This window comes from Onychostoma macrolepis, chromosome 12 (assembly GCF_012432095.1).
Source record: "Onychostoma macrolepis isolate SWU-2019 chromosome 12, ASM1243209v1, whole genome shotgun sequence".
NCBI lineage: Eukaryota > Metazoa > Chordata > Actinopteri > Cypriniformes > Cyprinidae > Onychostoma > Onychostoma macrolepis.
In genome coordinates this window covers 24,826,933-24,843,238 of record NC_081166.1, presented here as the reverse complement: position 1 = coordinate 24,843,238, position 16,306 = coordinate 24,826,933, and the positions used below count along the sequence as shown (strand labels likewise).

At 41.0% G+C, this 16,306-nt stretch overlaps 1 protein-coding gene across 40 annotated transcripts in view; it reads right to left on the bottom strand.

Moving 5' to 3' along the window:
- ank3b (ankyrin 3b) overlaps positions 1 to 16,306 on the bottom strand; it is a 198,860-nt gene that overhangs the window by 59,775 nt on the left and 122,779 nt on the right. For all 40 annotated transcript variants that reach the window (XM_058792986.1, XM_058792981.1, XM_058793004.1 and 37 more), the window contains 8 exons: positions 16,095 to 16,193; positions 14,766 to 14,864; positions 14,092 to 14,190; positions 9,494 to 9,691; positions 8,036 to 8,134; positions 6,952 to 7,050; positions 6,350 to 6,448; positions 4,128 to 4,325 (listed from right to left, as the gene is read on the bottom strand). In XM_058792986.1, the coding sequence (XP_058648969.1) occupies positions 4,128 to 4,325; positions 6,350 to 6,448; positions 6,952 to 7,050; positions 8,036 to 8,134; positions 9,494 to 9,691; positions 14,092 to 14,190; positions 14,766 to 14,864; positions 16,095 to 16,193 (990 nt within the window). The remainder of the gene's footprint in view (positions 1 to 4,127; positions 4,326 to 6,349; positions 6,449 to 6,951; positions 7,051 to 8,035; positions 8,135 to 9,493; positions 9,692 to 14,091; positions 14,191 to 14,765; positions 14,865 to 16,094; positions 16,194 to 16,306) is intronic.

Sequence of the window (16,306 nt, the reverse complement as noted above, 5' to 3'; positions counted from 1 at the left end):
ATATATATATTTATATACCTATATACTGTATATATATATATATATATATATATATATATATATATACTGTATATATGTGTAATGTGTTCTACATTGCAGAAATAATAGGTTCCTAACTCTAATGTAGCACATTTAGTTTTCAGTTATGACAATTCAAATATAATTTCTTGGTAGTTCTTTGGGTTGGGCCTGTTCATTGTAAAGTAAAGGGGAAGACACACATCTGCATAGTGATTATTTTTACGGAATAATCAATTTAATAAATAATTTGAAACGGCTTCCTGTCTGAGAGATACAACATAACACTTTGTCAGCAGAACGCAGCTCACATGTTCAATTTATTCATAATTGAATTCATTTACTGATTTTTTACAAACACAACTGCAGCTTGATGTGGGAGGGGGCTGTTCACTCCATTAAACCACATAAAAAGAAATCAACATCCCATCACAAGGGATGTCACAGACAAAGCAAAATGGTGGCGATCTTGTGGAACGGATGCAATCAAACAATCTTGTTTAAAGTCCGTGTAAAGAGAATTCTGAGAATTGTTTCTAAACACATTACAAATGTTAGAAATGTATTGCATAAACACATTACAAAGACTCTGAACTATGTAGTACTGAATTGTGGAGTTTTTCACCAATTCTGTGTTTAGGATTTTTTGAGCGGGGCTAAAATGGTGGCTCGATGACGCAATGGAGTCACCGAGCATGGCCCCGCCCCTAACACTAACTCTATGTTGAGAGGTCAAGTTTGTCTGTTTGAATGTCTGGGATTTTAGATACAGATTCTAGGCAGGGACGGTTCTAGGGTGAATGGATACCCGGGTCTTATCCCAGAGACATCAATAAGTGGCAGAATACATACAATTTAATACAAGGAGCGCTCACAATTCGCATCTAAAAACACATGGAAACGTGAGCTGTACCGCTTTCTTTTCTTTCAAAGCGCACCGGAGCTTGCGCTCTTGTGGTGTTTGCCGTTGCTAAGCAACCATGAGCCGCGTTGAGCGCGCTTGCCGCGTGTCTACAATTAAATAACGAACTTGCACGCTCAAACATGGCTGAATAAATCCAATTAAACTACTAGAGGTAGCATCAGTAGCATCCATTCAGGTTGTAGAGGTATTTGACAGTTAGACAGCCGCTTTCCCGCGAGTGGGCGTGGTTTCAGCGCCGACAGCAGACACGCCCCCAGCGTTTGAGAGCAGAGAGTCCTGCTTATTTTTCAAAGATTTTGATAACTTATTTTAGTTACTTGGCGGGTTTTTTTATCATTCAAATTTGGCTGGGTGGTTAACAAATTTCTTTGTTGTGTGAGAAGCTCAGAACACATTTTAATATCACTTTACACGGACTTTAAAAACGACGAGTGGAACTGGAGCACAGAAAATAGCAGCAGGACTCACTAAACAGCACAAAGTGGATCAGTTTAATAGTGCGTTCAAAGTACAATCTATTTTGATTCATTGAAACCACATCAGCATTAGTCTATCTGAAATAAAATATATTTCTGAAACAAAATATACCACAGAAACATGATGCATTGTAACACTAGGACCAAGGGATCATTAAAATTGGCGAATGCTATTTTCTTTCCTGTGTTGTATGTATTTCCTGAAACAGTGTTAAATGGTAAAGAAAGTTGAAATTGGACATATTAACGGGCTCATCCTTTTTTTTTTTACCACAAAAAAAACTAAAAAAAATAAAAATAAAGATACAAATAAATAAATAAATAAATAACAATTTACCGTATTGACCCGAATATAAGACAATGTTTTTTTCTTGGAAATACATCTGAAAAATATTCTTATATTCGGGGTCTAGACTTTGACATGTCAGTAATACACCCACAACAATAGGTGGCGCCAAAACGCATAAAACGAGTGTGCCATGAAATATGTAATGTAATGTGTGTTGTAATAATGTTAGAAGATCGCGAGTGAAAACAAAAGAAAAAGAAAAGCTTACAGTGGCATGAGTCGTGACTGTCATAGCCTGATGGGAACAAACTTCCTCTGTAAGTGATTTTAAAACATAAGACAGTACCCAGATTTGAAGACTACAATAAGATTTCACTTCTACTGTTAATACAATTTTGGTAGGCTACTATGAGATTGATAGCCTAAATGTTATATAATTAAGATATGCTACCTGTTATTTTTATGGTATATCAAAAAGTGTATATTTTTCAATGTCATTGTTGGTACATTTTACCAGTATTTACCATACTTTCAAAACAACAATTAAAATAGGAAAAATATGCAATTTGAAAATAATTTAAGAAAAAATGTGTTTTACAGAGAGAGAAAAAAAAAAAAAAAACAAGATTTGGTTTTCAAAAAGCCTTTTTCCAAAATGTACATCTGGAAGAAGGGGGGTCGTCTTATAATCAGGGTCGTCTTTTATTCGGGACAATACGGTATATTACAAGTAAACATTATATTACAAACATTAAATATTACAACTAAAACACTTTTTTTTTTGATGATTTTGTTTGTGAGAGTCTAGTAAGATCACATTTTTACAGCATAGACTGTGCAGACTGCATAATTTCTGGGCAGCCAAAGAGGGAGGATGAATCTTTCAGGCAAAATCAAATCAATCAATATTTCTAAGATTTAGCACCTTCAGTGGATAAAAAGTGCCATTGGATGCTTTTCACTGTATGCTCATCATTTTGCACACAATTTACTCTAGTGCGACAGTTGGACTCATCTCATCAAGGTTTTAAGTCTTTTATATTTCATTTGTACTGTATTGCAAACTGAGCAAAGACTGAACATTGTTGTTAAACCCTTAGATCTTTGAAAAGATGTAAAATTTGTCAACTTTAATTTCCATTTTCGGACAGTACACTCTCAGAAAAAAAGATACAATAGTTGTCACTGGTTGTACTTTTCACGAGATAGACCTTTTTACCTTATTTATAGTGCTGGGCGGTATACCGGTTCATACCGAATACCGGTGTTTATTTTTCTTATGATATGAATTTTTAAAATACCGCAATACCGGTGTTATTTAAATAACGTTCGGAATGCGACACACTGTTTGAGAGGGGTCTCTTTTCACTATTGCATTGTGGCAAGAACACAGCTGTATGTGTTACTAAGCGTGTTCTGAAGCTGTAGAACGTGATGACACAGAAGAACTCATCCACAATATCCACCGCCCGCTGCCACCAGCTCCCGCGTCTCACACACACGAGCGTGACTTTAGCACTATATTTAGCAACTTTCAAACCCTTATAGCGGCTTTTTTTCCATAGAATATACAAACTGACAAACCTAGCGAATGTTTTGGATAAACCTTAGCTATGGTTCAGTTGGAAGATGTCGCCAGTGCTGCCCCGCGAGCGCGAGATCTGACTCCCAGCGCAGCGTCGCGTCTCTCTGCGTCTGTTCTGTGCAGCGAGCGGCAGAGAAGCACCGCATTCATTTGGCCGTACCGCGACTGTTTGGAATTATAAATATGAGCATAGTTCGTCTGTTAATATTATGCACTTTTTTGTTTTAGTTTACTCAGACGCATGCAGTGCGCTGCATGAGACAAAAAAGTAATATAGCCAAAACCACCGCATAGCCGCTCTTTAGTATAACGTTAGATGCATGTTGATTTTATCAGACGATGTCGCAATTATAAATGAGGGTGACTCCTGGTTAACATGTATTAATGGGTCGTGTTTAGTCACTATTTAGTGTGGAATTTTTCTACAATATTCGCTCATCATGACAGTAAAATAGGGCATTCTATGTCAATCTACTGCAGTTTTTCCTCTCTCAATCAGTAGAAAATGTGGTTAACACCCGATCATGCATGAAAAAAATAAATACCGTCATATACCGTGAAACCGGTATAATTTTGAAAAATACCGTGATATACATTTTTGGTCATACCGCCCAGCACTACTTATTTACCCATAAAGGGTACATATAAATGGTACATCCCAGTGACAGCTTCTGAACCTTTTTTGCTGAGAGTGTAGTCTATATAGTAAATGTAAACAAAAGTATCAAGAGGTTAAAAATAGCCTAGTTGGCAGCCAAATCGTCTCTGATTATCTGACAACAAGCTACAAACAACAAATTTTATGAATCACCCAGCTTTGTTGGTGTGACTGACCTTGGTAGTGATGCCAAGAGATGCTCTGTTGTCCAGCAGGATGGATGCCACGTCTTTGTGGCCATCGCGGGCGGCCAGGTGGAGCGGCGTGTATCCAGATGTGGTGGTGGCGTCAGGTGAAGCCCCATGTTGCAGTAGTTGCTGGACTATATCTGGTTTTCCCAGACGACTGGATATATGCAGTGGGGTCTGATCGTCCTACACACACAAACACACACACACACACACACACATATATAAGACTTGTTAGTCTAGTTAGTGTTTTCTTTGAAGAGGTTATAAGATGCTAGACCTTTTTAGTATTTCCTTGCAAGACTGCACAACTCAATTCAATGAGGCAACGCTAAAGAAGATCAGGGAAGATCACTTTTGACAGTCTTTGTGTCAGTGCAAACAAACAAGCAACTGTTTCCTATTAGTATAGATTGTTTGCATTGCAGACAGCTATTACATTTACATTACATTACATTTAGTCATTTAGCAGACGCTTTTATCCAAAGCGACTTACAAATAAGGACAACAGAAGCAATCGAAACCAACAAAAGAGCAAAAATATGCAAGTGTTATGACAAGTCTCGGTTAGCCTAACTCAGTACACGTAGCAAGGTTTATATATATATATATATATACACTCCACTTTTAACAATACAGTAGTTTCATTTCAATATACACTATATTGCCAAAAGTATTGGGTCACCCCCTTCTAACGAACAGGTTTGACTACTTTAGTAATTTCCATGAGTACGAATCTTAATGTTTAAGCATATAATGATATTCTAGGGAATTGTGTGCTTCTAATTTTAAAGCAACAGTTTGGACAGGACACTTTTCTATTCCCTAGAATATCATTATATGCTTAACACCAATGACTTGTACATATGGGTACAATCATTTTAGACACTTCCAAAACTGTTGCAACAGAGATGGAAATACAATTTTTAAATACATGAATTATGTTTCCATCTTTGTTGCCACAAAGTGCCTTTTTCTATTCTAAAAAAGGGGGTGTCCCAATACGTTTGTCCATATAGTGTATGTACAAGTCATTGGTGTTCGGTAAAGAGTTTTTGGCTCAAGATCTGCATTTAAAGTCACACCAGAGGTGTTCAGCTTGGATTAGGACTTGGCTTTCTGCAGACCAGTCAAGTTCTTCCACACTGACTAAATCAATAATTTCTTTTTGAACCTTGCCTTATACACAGAGGCACTGACATGTATAGAAATCTATATGAATAGAAAATTGTCCTGTCCAAACTGTTGCTTTAAAATTAGAAGCACACAATTCCCTAGAATATCATTATATGCTTAAACATAAAGATTTGTACTCATGGAAATTACTAAAGTAGTCAAACCTGTTCAATAGAAGGGCGTGACACAATACTTTTGGCAATATAATGTAAGTCTCAGGTGTTCCCAGAATCTGTCTGTGAAGTTTCAGCTTAAAATACCCCACATATCATTTATTATATCATTTTGTCTATTTTATCTATTTTTAAAGAGACTTGCACGAAAACAGTGTGTTTCTGCTATTCTTAGAAAGATGAAAAACTGCTTTAGATTTGATTTTCTAAGAAACAGAAACACACTGTTTTCGTGCAAGTCTCTTTAAATGCAAAAAACATCTGCTTGGTTTTGATTATCGTGTCTTTCGCACAGAAAATCATGTGTTTTAAAGCCATATCAGTTTACAATTCTGATATACGGTTTTCTGAGTGCACACATCTGAAGCACACATCACAAGCGTCTGTCACACGGCATGTGAGTACTAAACAAAGTTCTCTTTCATGTCTTGTTGTGCTTAAACTGTCAAATACACACACGTTTATGTTAAAAAACAAACTTAAGTTACAAAAACACAGTTGGTTATGTCTGTGATTGTGTGTTTACGGCTCACTCAGGGCGGGTTTTCTGCTATCACGGCAGTGTCTGTCAACAGTTGTGGGCTGGGCTTGTAAAATGTGGCATCACATTTTGTGGATTCTGCTAATTGCTTGTTCTGAGACACTGCTTATGATTTATGAAGATTTTTTTTTAAAAAGAAGCGGCTGGATTTTTATCATTATAGGGTGGCTGTGTACACACATTTATATAAAAAAAACACGTAAAAGTGAATTTTTCATAATAGGTGCCCTTCAACACGAAGGGTTATGGCTTCATTCAAATCACTCTCTTTGCAACCACCAATAAAGCAGCACATACTTAGATTCATATCTCTCACTCACCTTGGCTTTAGCGTCCACATCTGCTCCATTCGCCACCAGGAATTTCACCACGTTTGCCTGTCCTGCCCTTGCAGCCATATGAAGCGCCGTCTCTCCCCTCTAAAACACACACAGAGGAAGCTTCTGGAAAAAAGGTACTACTGTTTGGACAGTAAGCCTTTGTGTGCGCAGAGCTCTTTCATCAGTCTCAGCCCCTCTGCCCAAACCGTCTTTCTTTCTTTGTTTTGACACTCAATAGGCTGCACCCCAACAAACCCAGCAAAGCTTAAAGCATGTTTCTACGGTAACAGTGGCTCGCTGTTGGCCCACCGTCTGTCTGATGGGGAACAGTCGAGCATGATTACAGTCTGACTGTACTCTAATTACAGTAGACTATGGAGCTCCAATCTGCGGTCAGACGTATGTTTAAGCACATGGACGGAGACTGTTATTACCCTAAAAGGCTTTATGAAACGGGAGACCAAACCAATGTGGCAAGCAATGACACGTTCCAGAGAGGAACAAGGCTGAACTCTGGGGCTTCACTAAAATGTTTTGTTTTTTCATTATCAAAAGGAAATGGTTTGTTTGGTGCTGGTGGGCTTGGGGACTGCTGTACTCACCACATTCATCGTGTTAGGAGACGCTCCGTGATTTGTCAACTGAGTCACAATGTTTTCATGGCCCATAAAAGCGGCCACATGAATCGGCGTGAGTCCAGACTGCCAGAGACACAGAAATATGCAGCTTTGAAGCACTGGGAACTGCATGCTAAAGCAAATATTACCTCATTTCAAAATGCACATGTTGTTTTTCAAAACAACAGCATATCCGATTAAAACACTTTACGTCTAACTCTATTGTGAAATGCTTCATTGCTATGTATGAAAACCCATCTCTGCCTCAGATTAAACTAAGCTGAGAAATAAAGTTGCAGTTGTGAGATACTGTATATAAAGTTGCAATTACAAGAAATAGTCACAATGACTAGAAACAACTGCAAGATTTAAAAGCCACAATGCCAGATATAAAGTCACATTGTGAGTTTAAAGTTGAAATTATAAGAAACTAAGTAGCAGTTTTGATATATAAAGTCAGATTGCAAAATATAAATTGACCGGCAAACATAAATTCATAAATTCAATCACATAATATAAAGTTACAGTTGGCAGATATCAGCCACACTATAGCGGCAATTGTGAGCTATAATGTTGCAAAACAAAAAACAAAAAACTCTTTTTTGAGACAAAAACAGTCTTTGCAATCTCATTTAACAGCACAATATTTCCATTTGGGGCAGAGAAGCAATCGGAAAGTAGGAGGGACACTTTATAAACCTTATCAACTTTGCTCATGAATATTAATTAGGTGACATAACATTCATATTTGGCTGTTTGGTAAAATGCAGGTAAATGGGCCAAAGCTTGCTTGTTCTGAAAATGCAGCCGGCTGGTCTTAAAGTCATAGTTCTTTAAATCATATACAAGCCGAATAAAACCCTAAATAAATAATTATGTGGCGACAAATGCCCCTCCATTTATAATGGTTGCTACATCTAGTTTTCACACACACAACCAACATTTCTTACAAAACCAGAAGCAAAGTTTCTTGCATTCAGAGTTATTAAACTGTAGAGAACAAAGTGCATGGCAAAGCAAGCTCTGCCCAAATGTACGTAGATATTAGGAAAAAATCTTGCTCTCTCACCTCAGTCACAGCCTGAATGGACGCTCCGTGTTTCAGCAGCAGCTCCATCACTTTAATCCTGTTCTTCTTGCAAGCGATGTGAAGTGGTGTAAAACCATTCTACAGAGAGAGAAAAAGAGATTCTGGTGGCTTTTACTCCAACTTACTAATGAAATTCTGGTTGCTTTCTGCCCGTAACCAGATGACTGAAGAGTTAACAAAGCTTTGTTTCCAGACGAATGAAAACACGTGGCTTCTGCTGCTCAATGCTTGGCAGACTTGTCTTTCTACAGTTTTCTTTCTTTCTTCCTTTTTTCCTCATAAACTGCAGAGACACGCCCGTTCTGTAACCATTACTTCAGAGCATGACAGTATTCACTGCGCTCTTTGCCAAAAGAGGCTTTTTACAGATCGCCATGGCGCTGTGCAGAAACAAAACATGTTACATGTCATAATCTTCCCTCCAAGTGCTCACATATAAAATTTGGAGGGTACCATCTAAGATGGAAGCCAAAGGGGAGGAAAAAGGAATTCTGGGACTTTATGAGAGCAGTAAGCTCTGTTTTTATACCTCAGTGACCACATTTAAGTAGAAAGTTTTCCTGAATCAACATATTTCTCTCAGTTAATCAGGGTTTGGACTACAATAAATAACATCTGATTGTTTGATTGTATACTGTAAAAAATGAAGTTGTAAAAAAACAAGATAGAAAAATATATTATTACATTAATGTAGAATGTTTTACAAGAAAATTGTATTTCAGGTCTCCAACTTTAAAATCTTATGTTTAACTCAATGTGTTACTTGCTGTTCTATGTGAAATTTTCCAGCAATTTCTGAGTGAAAATAGTTTTTACATCAATCTTTTTTCAGTGTATTGTTTTTTCCCCCTGCACGCCAGTCTATTACTTACTTATTGCATATAAGATAAACTAGCCACTAAACAGCAACAAAAACAAACAAACATTGCTTGCTATACATCAGTCATTTAGGTGGTCTTTTCCTTTTAAAAGGAATAGTTCACCCAAAAATGAAAATTCTGTCATCATTTACTCACCCTCCACTTTTATTAAATCTGTATGAGTTTTTTTTCTTTTTTTTTTTTCTGCTGAACACAAAAGAAGAATGTTGGCTGACGGTAGCCATTGACTTCCATAGTATTTTTCTATACTATGGAAGTCAAGGGCTTCCATTAAATGTTTGGTTACCAACATTCTTTTGCGCTCAACAGCTTTAAGAAACTCATACAGGTTTGGAACAAATTGAGGATGAGTAAATGACAGAATTTTCTTTTTGGGGGGAACTATGGAACTATAAAAGTGGACTGTCTCTTGTAAAGTGTTGTACAGTGTACCAGACCTTATGCCTATAGTCAAAGGTCTGGCAATGGGAGACTACGATTAGGGCATTTTGTTTGTTAGACAGGATCAAAAAAGAAGCTGATTCAGAAACATTTTACTTATTAACTCAAGACTCACCAGTGCTTTGGCATTAGGATTGGCCTTCTTGTCCACAAGGACCTTGGCAACTTTGTAGTGTCCGCAGTGTGCAGCGACGTGCAGGGCTGTCAGATAATCGTTGGTGACGTCGTCCACGGGCACGTCATGATGAAGCAAGAGCTGAACGCTGTTCAGATGATCTCCTTGCGTGGCCATGTGCAACGGTGAAAGGCCATTCTGTTGAAACACACAACAAACTAGGTTTTGCTGAAATTAAATAACTGAAGAACTTTCACTTCTCTATTCTCTATTTTGTAGGAATCACAGATGGATCAAATCTAAAGCAGTTTTTCATCTTTCTAAGAATTCTGAGAAGCAAATGTAAACTTTTAAAATCTAATAGAGCCATAATCCCCCCTCAAAAAGGACATCTGGGATTAAAGAACAGTGAGAGGGTATTTATACGTCACTATTTGCACTAAAACAATTGCTCCATTGTGACACTAATCGGCTGGGATATTATCTAATTTGGCGAGAAGTCTGTGACCATGTTTTGCTTTGCTTTCAGATTCCAGGAAAGTGTTCAGTGATGCAATGGAAAAACAGTAGAAAAAATGATAATGTCACATCTGCATACACTTAAAGGAACAGTTAATTCAAAAATGATGTCATTTACTTGCCATCATGTCATTCCAAACCCATATAACCCTTATTAGAACACAAAAAAGTTGGTTTAAAAGACAACTTGTATCCATTAACATTTGCATTTATGTATTTAGCAGACACTTTGATCCAAAGAGTAATAAAAGCAGTTTGTGTGAGTGTGTATAGTAAGTGCATTGGTTTATGGGTGTGGGGTGGTTAAGCGCTTGCGGAAGTGGTGTGTCTTCAGCTGCTTTTTGAAATTTGTGATGTTCTCAGCAGTTAAAGATTGGCAGTTCATTCCACCAGAGAGGGTGAAGGTTTTGGAAAGTGACTTTTTGCCTTGTAAATTAACAACAATGAGATATCAATATTATTGTAGATTTGACTGCACTGACACTATTGGAAAACAACAAAACTTCAGCTGAACTGAGCTGGACAATAACACTAACTTTGTAACATTGACATAGTTATTGAACAGAATTGAATCAACACTGAAGTCACTGTAGATCTTCATATAGCTGAATTGAACTCTTTCATAATTGATGAACTTTGCAACACTGACACTTTTATTGACACATCCATTCCCCGGGCCTCGGCCCCTGTCTCGACAGGACGTCTGCTCCCACATTGAGATACCCAGGAATGTAGACGGCTCTCAGCGTGAAGAGTCTGTCCTGGGACCACACCCCTTGGTCTTGAGCCACCACTGTAGGGGTCTCATGTACAGCAGGCCAAGAGGTATCACATTGGACGCAGCTGCCATCAGATCCAGCAGTCTCTGAAACTGCTTAACAGTGAGTGACAGGCCTTCTCTCACTCTCTTGATTGACGTGAGGATCGACTCGATCCGAGCAGGGGACATACGTGCCTGCATCGTGGTAGAACCATGCCCAGATAAGTGGTTCTCTGTACTGGAGAAAGCACACTTTTCTTGCCGTTTAGTCTTAACCCCAGCTATTTCATGTGGGCGAGAACAACATCTCTATGTCGAATCGCCAACTGCTCCAATTGAGCTAGAATCAACCAATTGTCGATATAGTTCAGTATGCATATGCCCTAGAGTCGCAGAGGAACCAGAGCAGCATCCACACACTTTGTGAAAGCGCGGGGTGAGAGTGCAAGGCCGAAGGGAAGAACCCAGTATTGGTATGCTTTGCCCCTGAAAGCAAACCTCAGGAACTTCCTGTGAGTGGGAAGGATGGAGACGTGGAAGTATGTGTCTTTTAGCTCGATCGTGACAAACCAGTCCTCAGACCTGATCTGAGACATGACCTGTCTTGAGTGTGAGCATCTTGAACTTCAGCCACATGATTGTGCGGGTTCAACTGACGCAGATCTAAAATGGGACGCAACCCTCCATCCTTCTTTGGAACTATGAAGTACCGGCTGTAGAACCCGGACTCTCTTTTGTGAGGAGGGACCACCTCGATGGCCTCCTTCCTCAAGAGAGTGTCTACTTCCTGTTCCATGACCAGAGCCTGCTCGGGGTCCACCAGTGTGGGAATCACCCCGTTGAAGGGCAGTGGCAGAGAGCTGAACTAAATGCAATAGCCTTTTTCTACAGTGCGCAGGACCCATCGAGACACATTTGGCAGTAGTTTCCACACTGCCAAATAGTCTACTAAGGGAACCTGTCTCTCGAGACTGGCCTCTGGTGTACTTAGAGCTGCTAGCTCGGTGCCCTGAAGCCCTGAAGCAGGAGACGGCCGGACCAGCTGCCGAGAGAGACCCCCAAAGGGGCGGCGAGCCTCTCAGCTCTGCTACGATTCCGGGCGGAAGTAATTGAGAGAAGCGCTCGCTGGAGACCTCTGCGCCCTGGAACCCTGGCAGGGTTGGCAGACTGATCTCCTGAGGGCACTGAGGAGAGACGGACACCGTGTAATGCAGTGTAACCCGCTCTTCCCCAGAGGGGCCTGCCCTCATAAGCCCTGGGCCATGCCTGTCAGGGCTTCTTGGTCGAGGACTTCTTAGACTGAAGGACGGTCCGCAGATCCGGCCCCGACCCAGAGCGTTTGCCACCTCGGCCCCGTCGCGGGGGAGCGCGAGTGGCAATGCTCTCCTTTTGTGCCTCTCTATATGAGGATCTGGTACGTGGCGAGGGCTGATCCCGCCCAGCAGCCCCCGTGAGCTAGTGATCGGCGAGGGAGGAACTGCTGGAATGCTGCCGCTTGTTTACGGGCCTCCTGGTACCTGTCGACGACGGAGTTGACTGCGTTGCCGAACACGCCAGAAGGTGCAAGCGGGGCGTCTATGAGGAAGACCCTATCTTTTTCCTTCATATCAGATAGGATCAACCAGAGATGTCTCTCTGCTGCCACCAGCGCTGCCATAGACCTGCTGATGGCACGGGCCATCTCTTTGGTAGCGCGAAGAGACAAATCAGCGGTTCTGCGGAGCTCAGTGATGTCATCAGGTCTGAGCTCCTCTCCCTCATCTAGCTCCTTTAGCAGGTCGGCTTGGTACGCCTGTAACACCGCCATGGTGTGCAGACACGCACCAGCCTGACCTGCAGCCATGTACCCCTTGCCCACCAGCGCTGATGTTGTATTCAGAGATGATGCCGCACCGGGGGACAGATGGCTTGTGAGCGTCTGTTCCACCCGGGGCATCACTCTGTATCCGCGCTCATTCAACCCCGCCACATTACCGTAGTAGTCAGAGGAGGGGATGAAGAGGCGAGCCGAGAAAGGTTTAGCCCACGATCTCAACCTCGATGTGGAGATTGGGGAAGAACCTCCACGCTGGAGGTGGCGGCTTAGTTCGTAGAAAGCTTTCATCGAGTTTGCTTTTCTGCGGTTCAGCCTGTTTCTCGGTGGGCCATACGATGTTCAACTTGGCCACAGCACAAGTAACCACTTCCACTAGCTCCTCATATTGGGGCGATTGAGGGTGCGAATCCTCGTCGACATTCACCACATCAACCTCCTTGGAGGAAGACTGGCGAAGCGTCGAGCCGCATCTCCGGGTGGAAGAAACCGCAGAGCGGGCCTTCCGATCCCAGACAGCGGCCGCTGGATCTGGTGGGTGAGGAAGAAGATAGGGACTCGCCTGCCTCCATTCCCTCCACCAGATCCACCTGCGAACCCCACGAGTGCAGCCGCCGCTCCGCCTCAGCGGCAGTGGGACCAGCACCACGGGGAATGCTGGCGAAGGCTCCCTCGCAAAAGAAAGCCTTCCGGGAGCGAAGTGCATGCAGTGAGAGGTGCAGAGAGAGCCGACTCTGCGTGACTTGCTCCCAAGCAGACCACACACAGACTGTGTGTATCCCCAGCAGTGATGTAGCATTTGCAGGAAGGAACACACAGCCTGTAATGCGATCTGCTCCTGCCTAAGTGCTTAGTTTTTGCTGCACTTTTAGACATAAGGGAGCGCTTATGTATTAAGAACAGACAGCACTAAATAAGACTCACAACAGAAGTCGACAGACACACACAGAGTAGCGGTTGCTGAATGACAAAAAGCTGACGCCGGTTCCACCGCATGTGCTTTTAAGCTTACTGGTCGATTACGTCACCCACCCGTGACATCTCGCCCATCCATTGGACAGATTACACACGTGGTTCAGAGCGCAGTCACGCTGAAGGCGTTCCCATAGCGTTTTCCTGAAGGGGAACAGGAAGAGTTTGTCCGAACCCAAATGGTTTTGTGAGAGAACGCAAAAGATTTGCGAGGGAATGCAAATATTTTTACGAGAGAACGCAAAGGTTTTGCAAGGGAATGCAAAGTTTCTCGAAGGAACACAAAAGTTTTGCGAGAGATCGATTTTTTTCCACTGCCATGTCCTTTTAGGGGCTCCATATTTTTGCATTCAGCATTTCATTCTGTTTGGCACATAAAGTTCCCATTTATTCTTAATATATGGAAAAGAGCAGCATGAAAATTATTCAAAATATCTCCTTTTGTGTTGCACAGAAGAGGTTTGGAAAGACATGAGGGTGAGTAAATGATGACAGAATATGCATTTTCTTTAAGTGCAGAACACCATATCTAACCTTTGTCTTAGAGAGGATGGGTGCTCCACGGTCTAGTAACATCTCAACTACTTGCTCATGACCGCTCCTCGCTCCACAATGTAAAGGTGTCAGGCCGTCCTGGAGATTTGAAAACAAGCACACATATATTACACACTGCCCCACCGGCAGGTGCCAGAATCTACAATCATTTGCCATAATTAACATTACAATCCCTCCCATGCGACATGTGCCAATATGTCAAATACACAATGAAAGACAGCATTCCTCTTCTGGAGACAGAGAAGAGCGCAACATCTGTATGCAATTTCTCTTCGACAGTGGTGCCAAACACATGTAACCTGAGGGCTGCGGTTGTTATCATTTATTAGAATCAAATGGCATGTATCCCTGAATTATCCCTTCCAAATAAATTCTCTTTTCATCTTGAAAAGCATCTTGTGCTTCTAAGAAAGCAGCTGAAAATGGCCACAAATTAACACCAACTGAATTAGTTTCCTCTGAAACTTAATAGGTAATTTGTTCATAAATTACTGCTTTTTTTCTTTACAAGTCTTTCTTGACTATAGAATATACACATGCCATTGTGCAATAAATGCAATGGGGAAAACCATGTGCTCACTTCCTCTGATGAGTTAAATATAGAGCTGGAAAAGAATGACAGTCTGTGTGGTTCGACTGCTTGCGGCACTGACCTTGGTTTTGGCGTCGATTCGGGCTCCTCTCTCCAGCAGCAGCCTGACCATGTTGGCATTTCCTCTTTTCGATGCCACATGGAGAGGTGTGATGTCATTCTGCCACAATAAAAAGACAAAACTAATAGTCAGACACATTATCAAGTTCAAAAGAACAAGGTTGATTACAAGTAAACACATACTATATTGGTGACTGTATTAGAACTGCCATTTTCTTTGCATATCTCATGAACTAATAATGAATTTTCTATAGATATTCACAAAAGCTATTTTTAAAGGAGGAATTTCTAAAATTATTTCATTGAAAAATAGTGCACTTTCCCATTAAACATCACTTATTTTTGTTAAATCACTCTCTCTGCAAATGTTTACTAGTCAGAAAACAGAATTTTTCAGTTAATATAAGCATGATATGAAATCATTGGTGGACATATGTGTTCCATCTTAGAGATTTTTAATAATGTCACACAAATAAGAAATTCTGTCCATAGTGGCATAGTTTCTGTCCAAATGAAGTGCACAGCGTCACACTTGTAGACACTGTAGTATTGGGCTACACCACCCTCTAGTGATAGCTTACAAAATTTCTAATTTACTATGACAGACTGCTTAGCATTTTATAAAATATGGCGGACCCCACTGAGTCTGATGTGAGGCATCATAGGAGCAATGTTATGTCACTTATGTTATGCTAAAACTGTGTGGGACTGAATATTTGAATACACGATAGTGGACGCTTTGGCATGGATGGATGTAGTATATTCCACAACATGGAGTCAGATCTATGGGACCAAATTCCACTTAGTGTCAGGGTCAAAGAGCTGCAGAGAGACACTGGTAAACATGGTCTAAACCAGTATAGGGTCAATCTGTGTATGCGGTGCCAAAATGGTGTCTGGATCAGGAGTTTTATCTTTTCATCAGGAGAATTATATATTTATTGTTGTAAACACTGATTGGAATTTATTAGCTATCATACAACAGTTATTTTCAGGACACTAATTTGGCTAAACAACAGCAATGGGACGCTGCACTGACTGTATCATGCTTGTCAGTGTTCAAGGCATTCCAGATCAAAGTATGTGAGAGTTTCTTAAAAAAAAAAAAAGAGGATATGCACATTATTTATTTGTGAGAAAGTTTCATTAAATAACATGTAAATATACACCACCCTTTTTGGAGCAATTTCAGTGCATGCTTTAAATACTGTATGACATGGTTTTCCTCAGGTACCACATTTAGAGAATGACCCTGTTCTGACCCCAGTGTATTTCATAATACTATGCACTCCACTCTTCAGAATCCTTCAGCTGGAGTTCATGTCCTTACCCTTGCCTTGAAGTCTACGGCAGCCCCGCGGTTCAGAAGCAGGGTCGCTACGTTGATATTACCGTAATGAGCCGCAATGTGGAGAGGGGTGAAGCCACTCTGGAGAGGGACAGAGAGAAATAAAGCACAGGGGTCAAAATGTCACATAAAGAACTCTGAATGCCCTGACCCCAAGTCACCTGACCTGACCTCATCCTCTACATAAGAAAAGA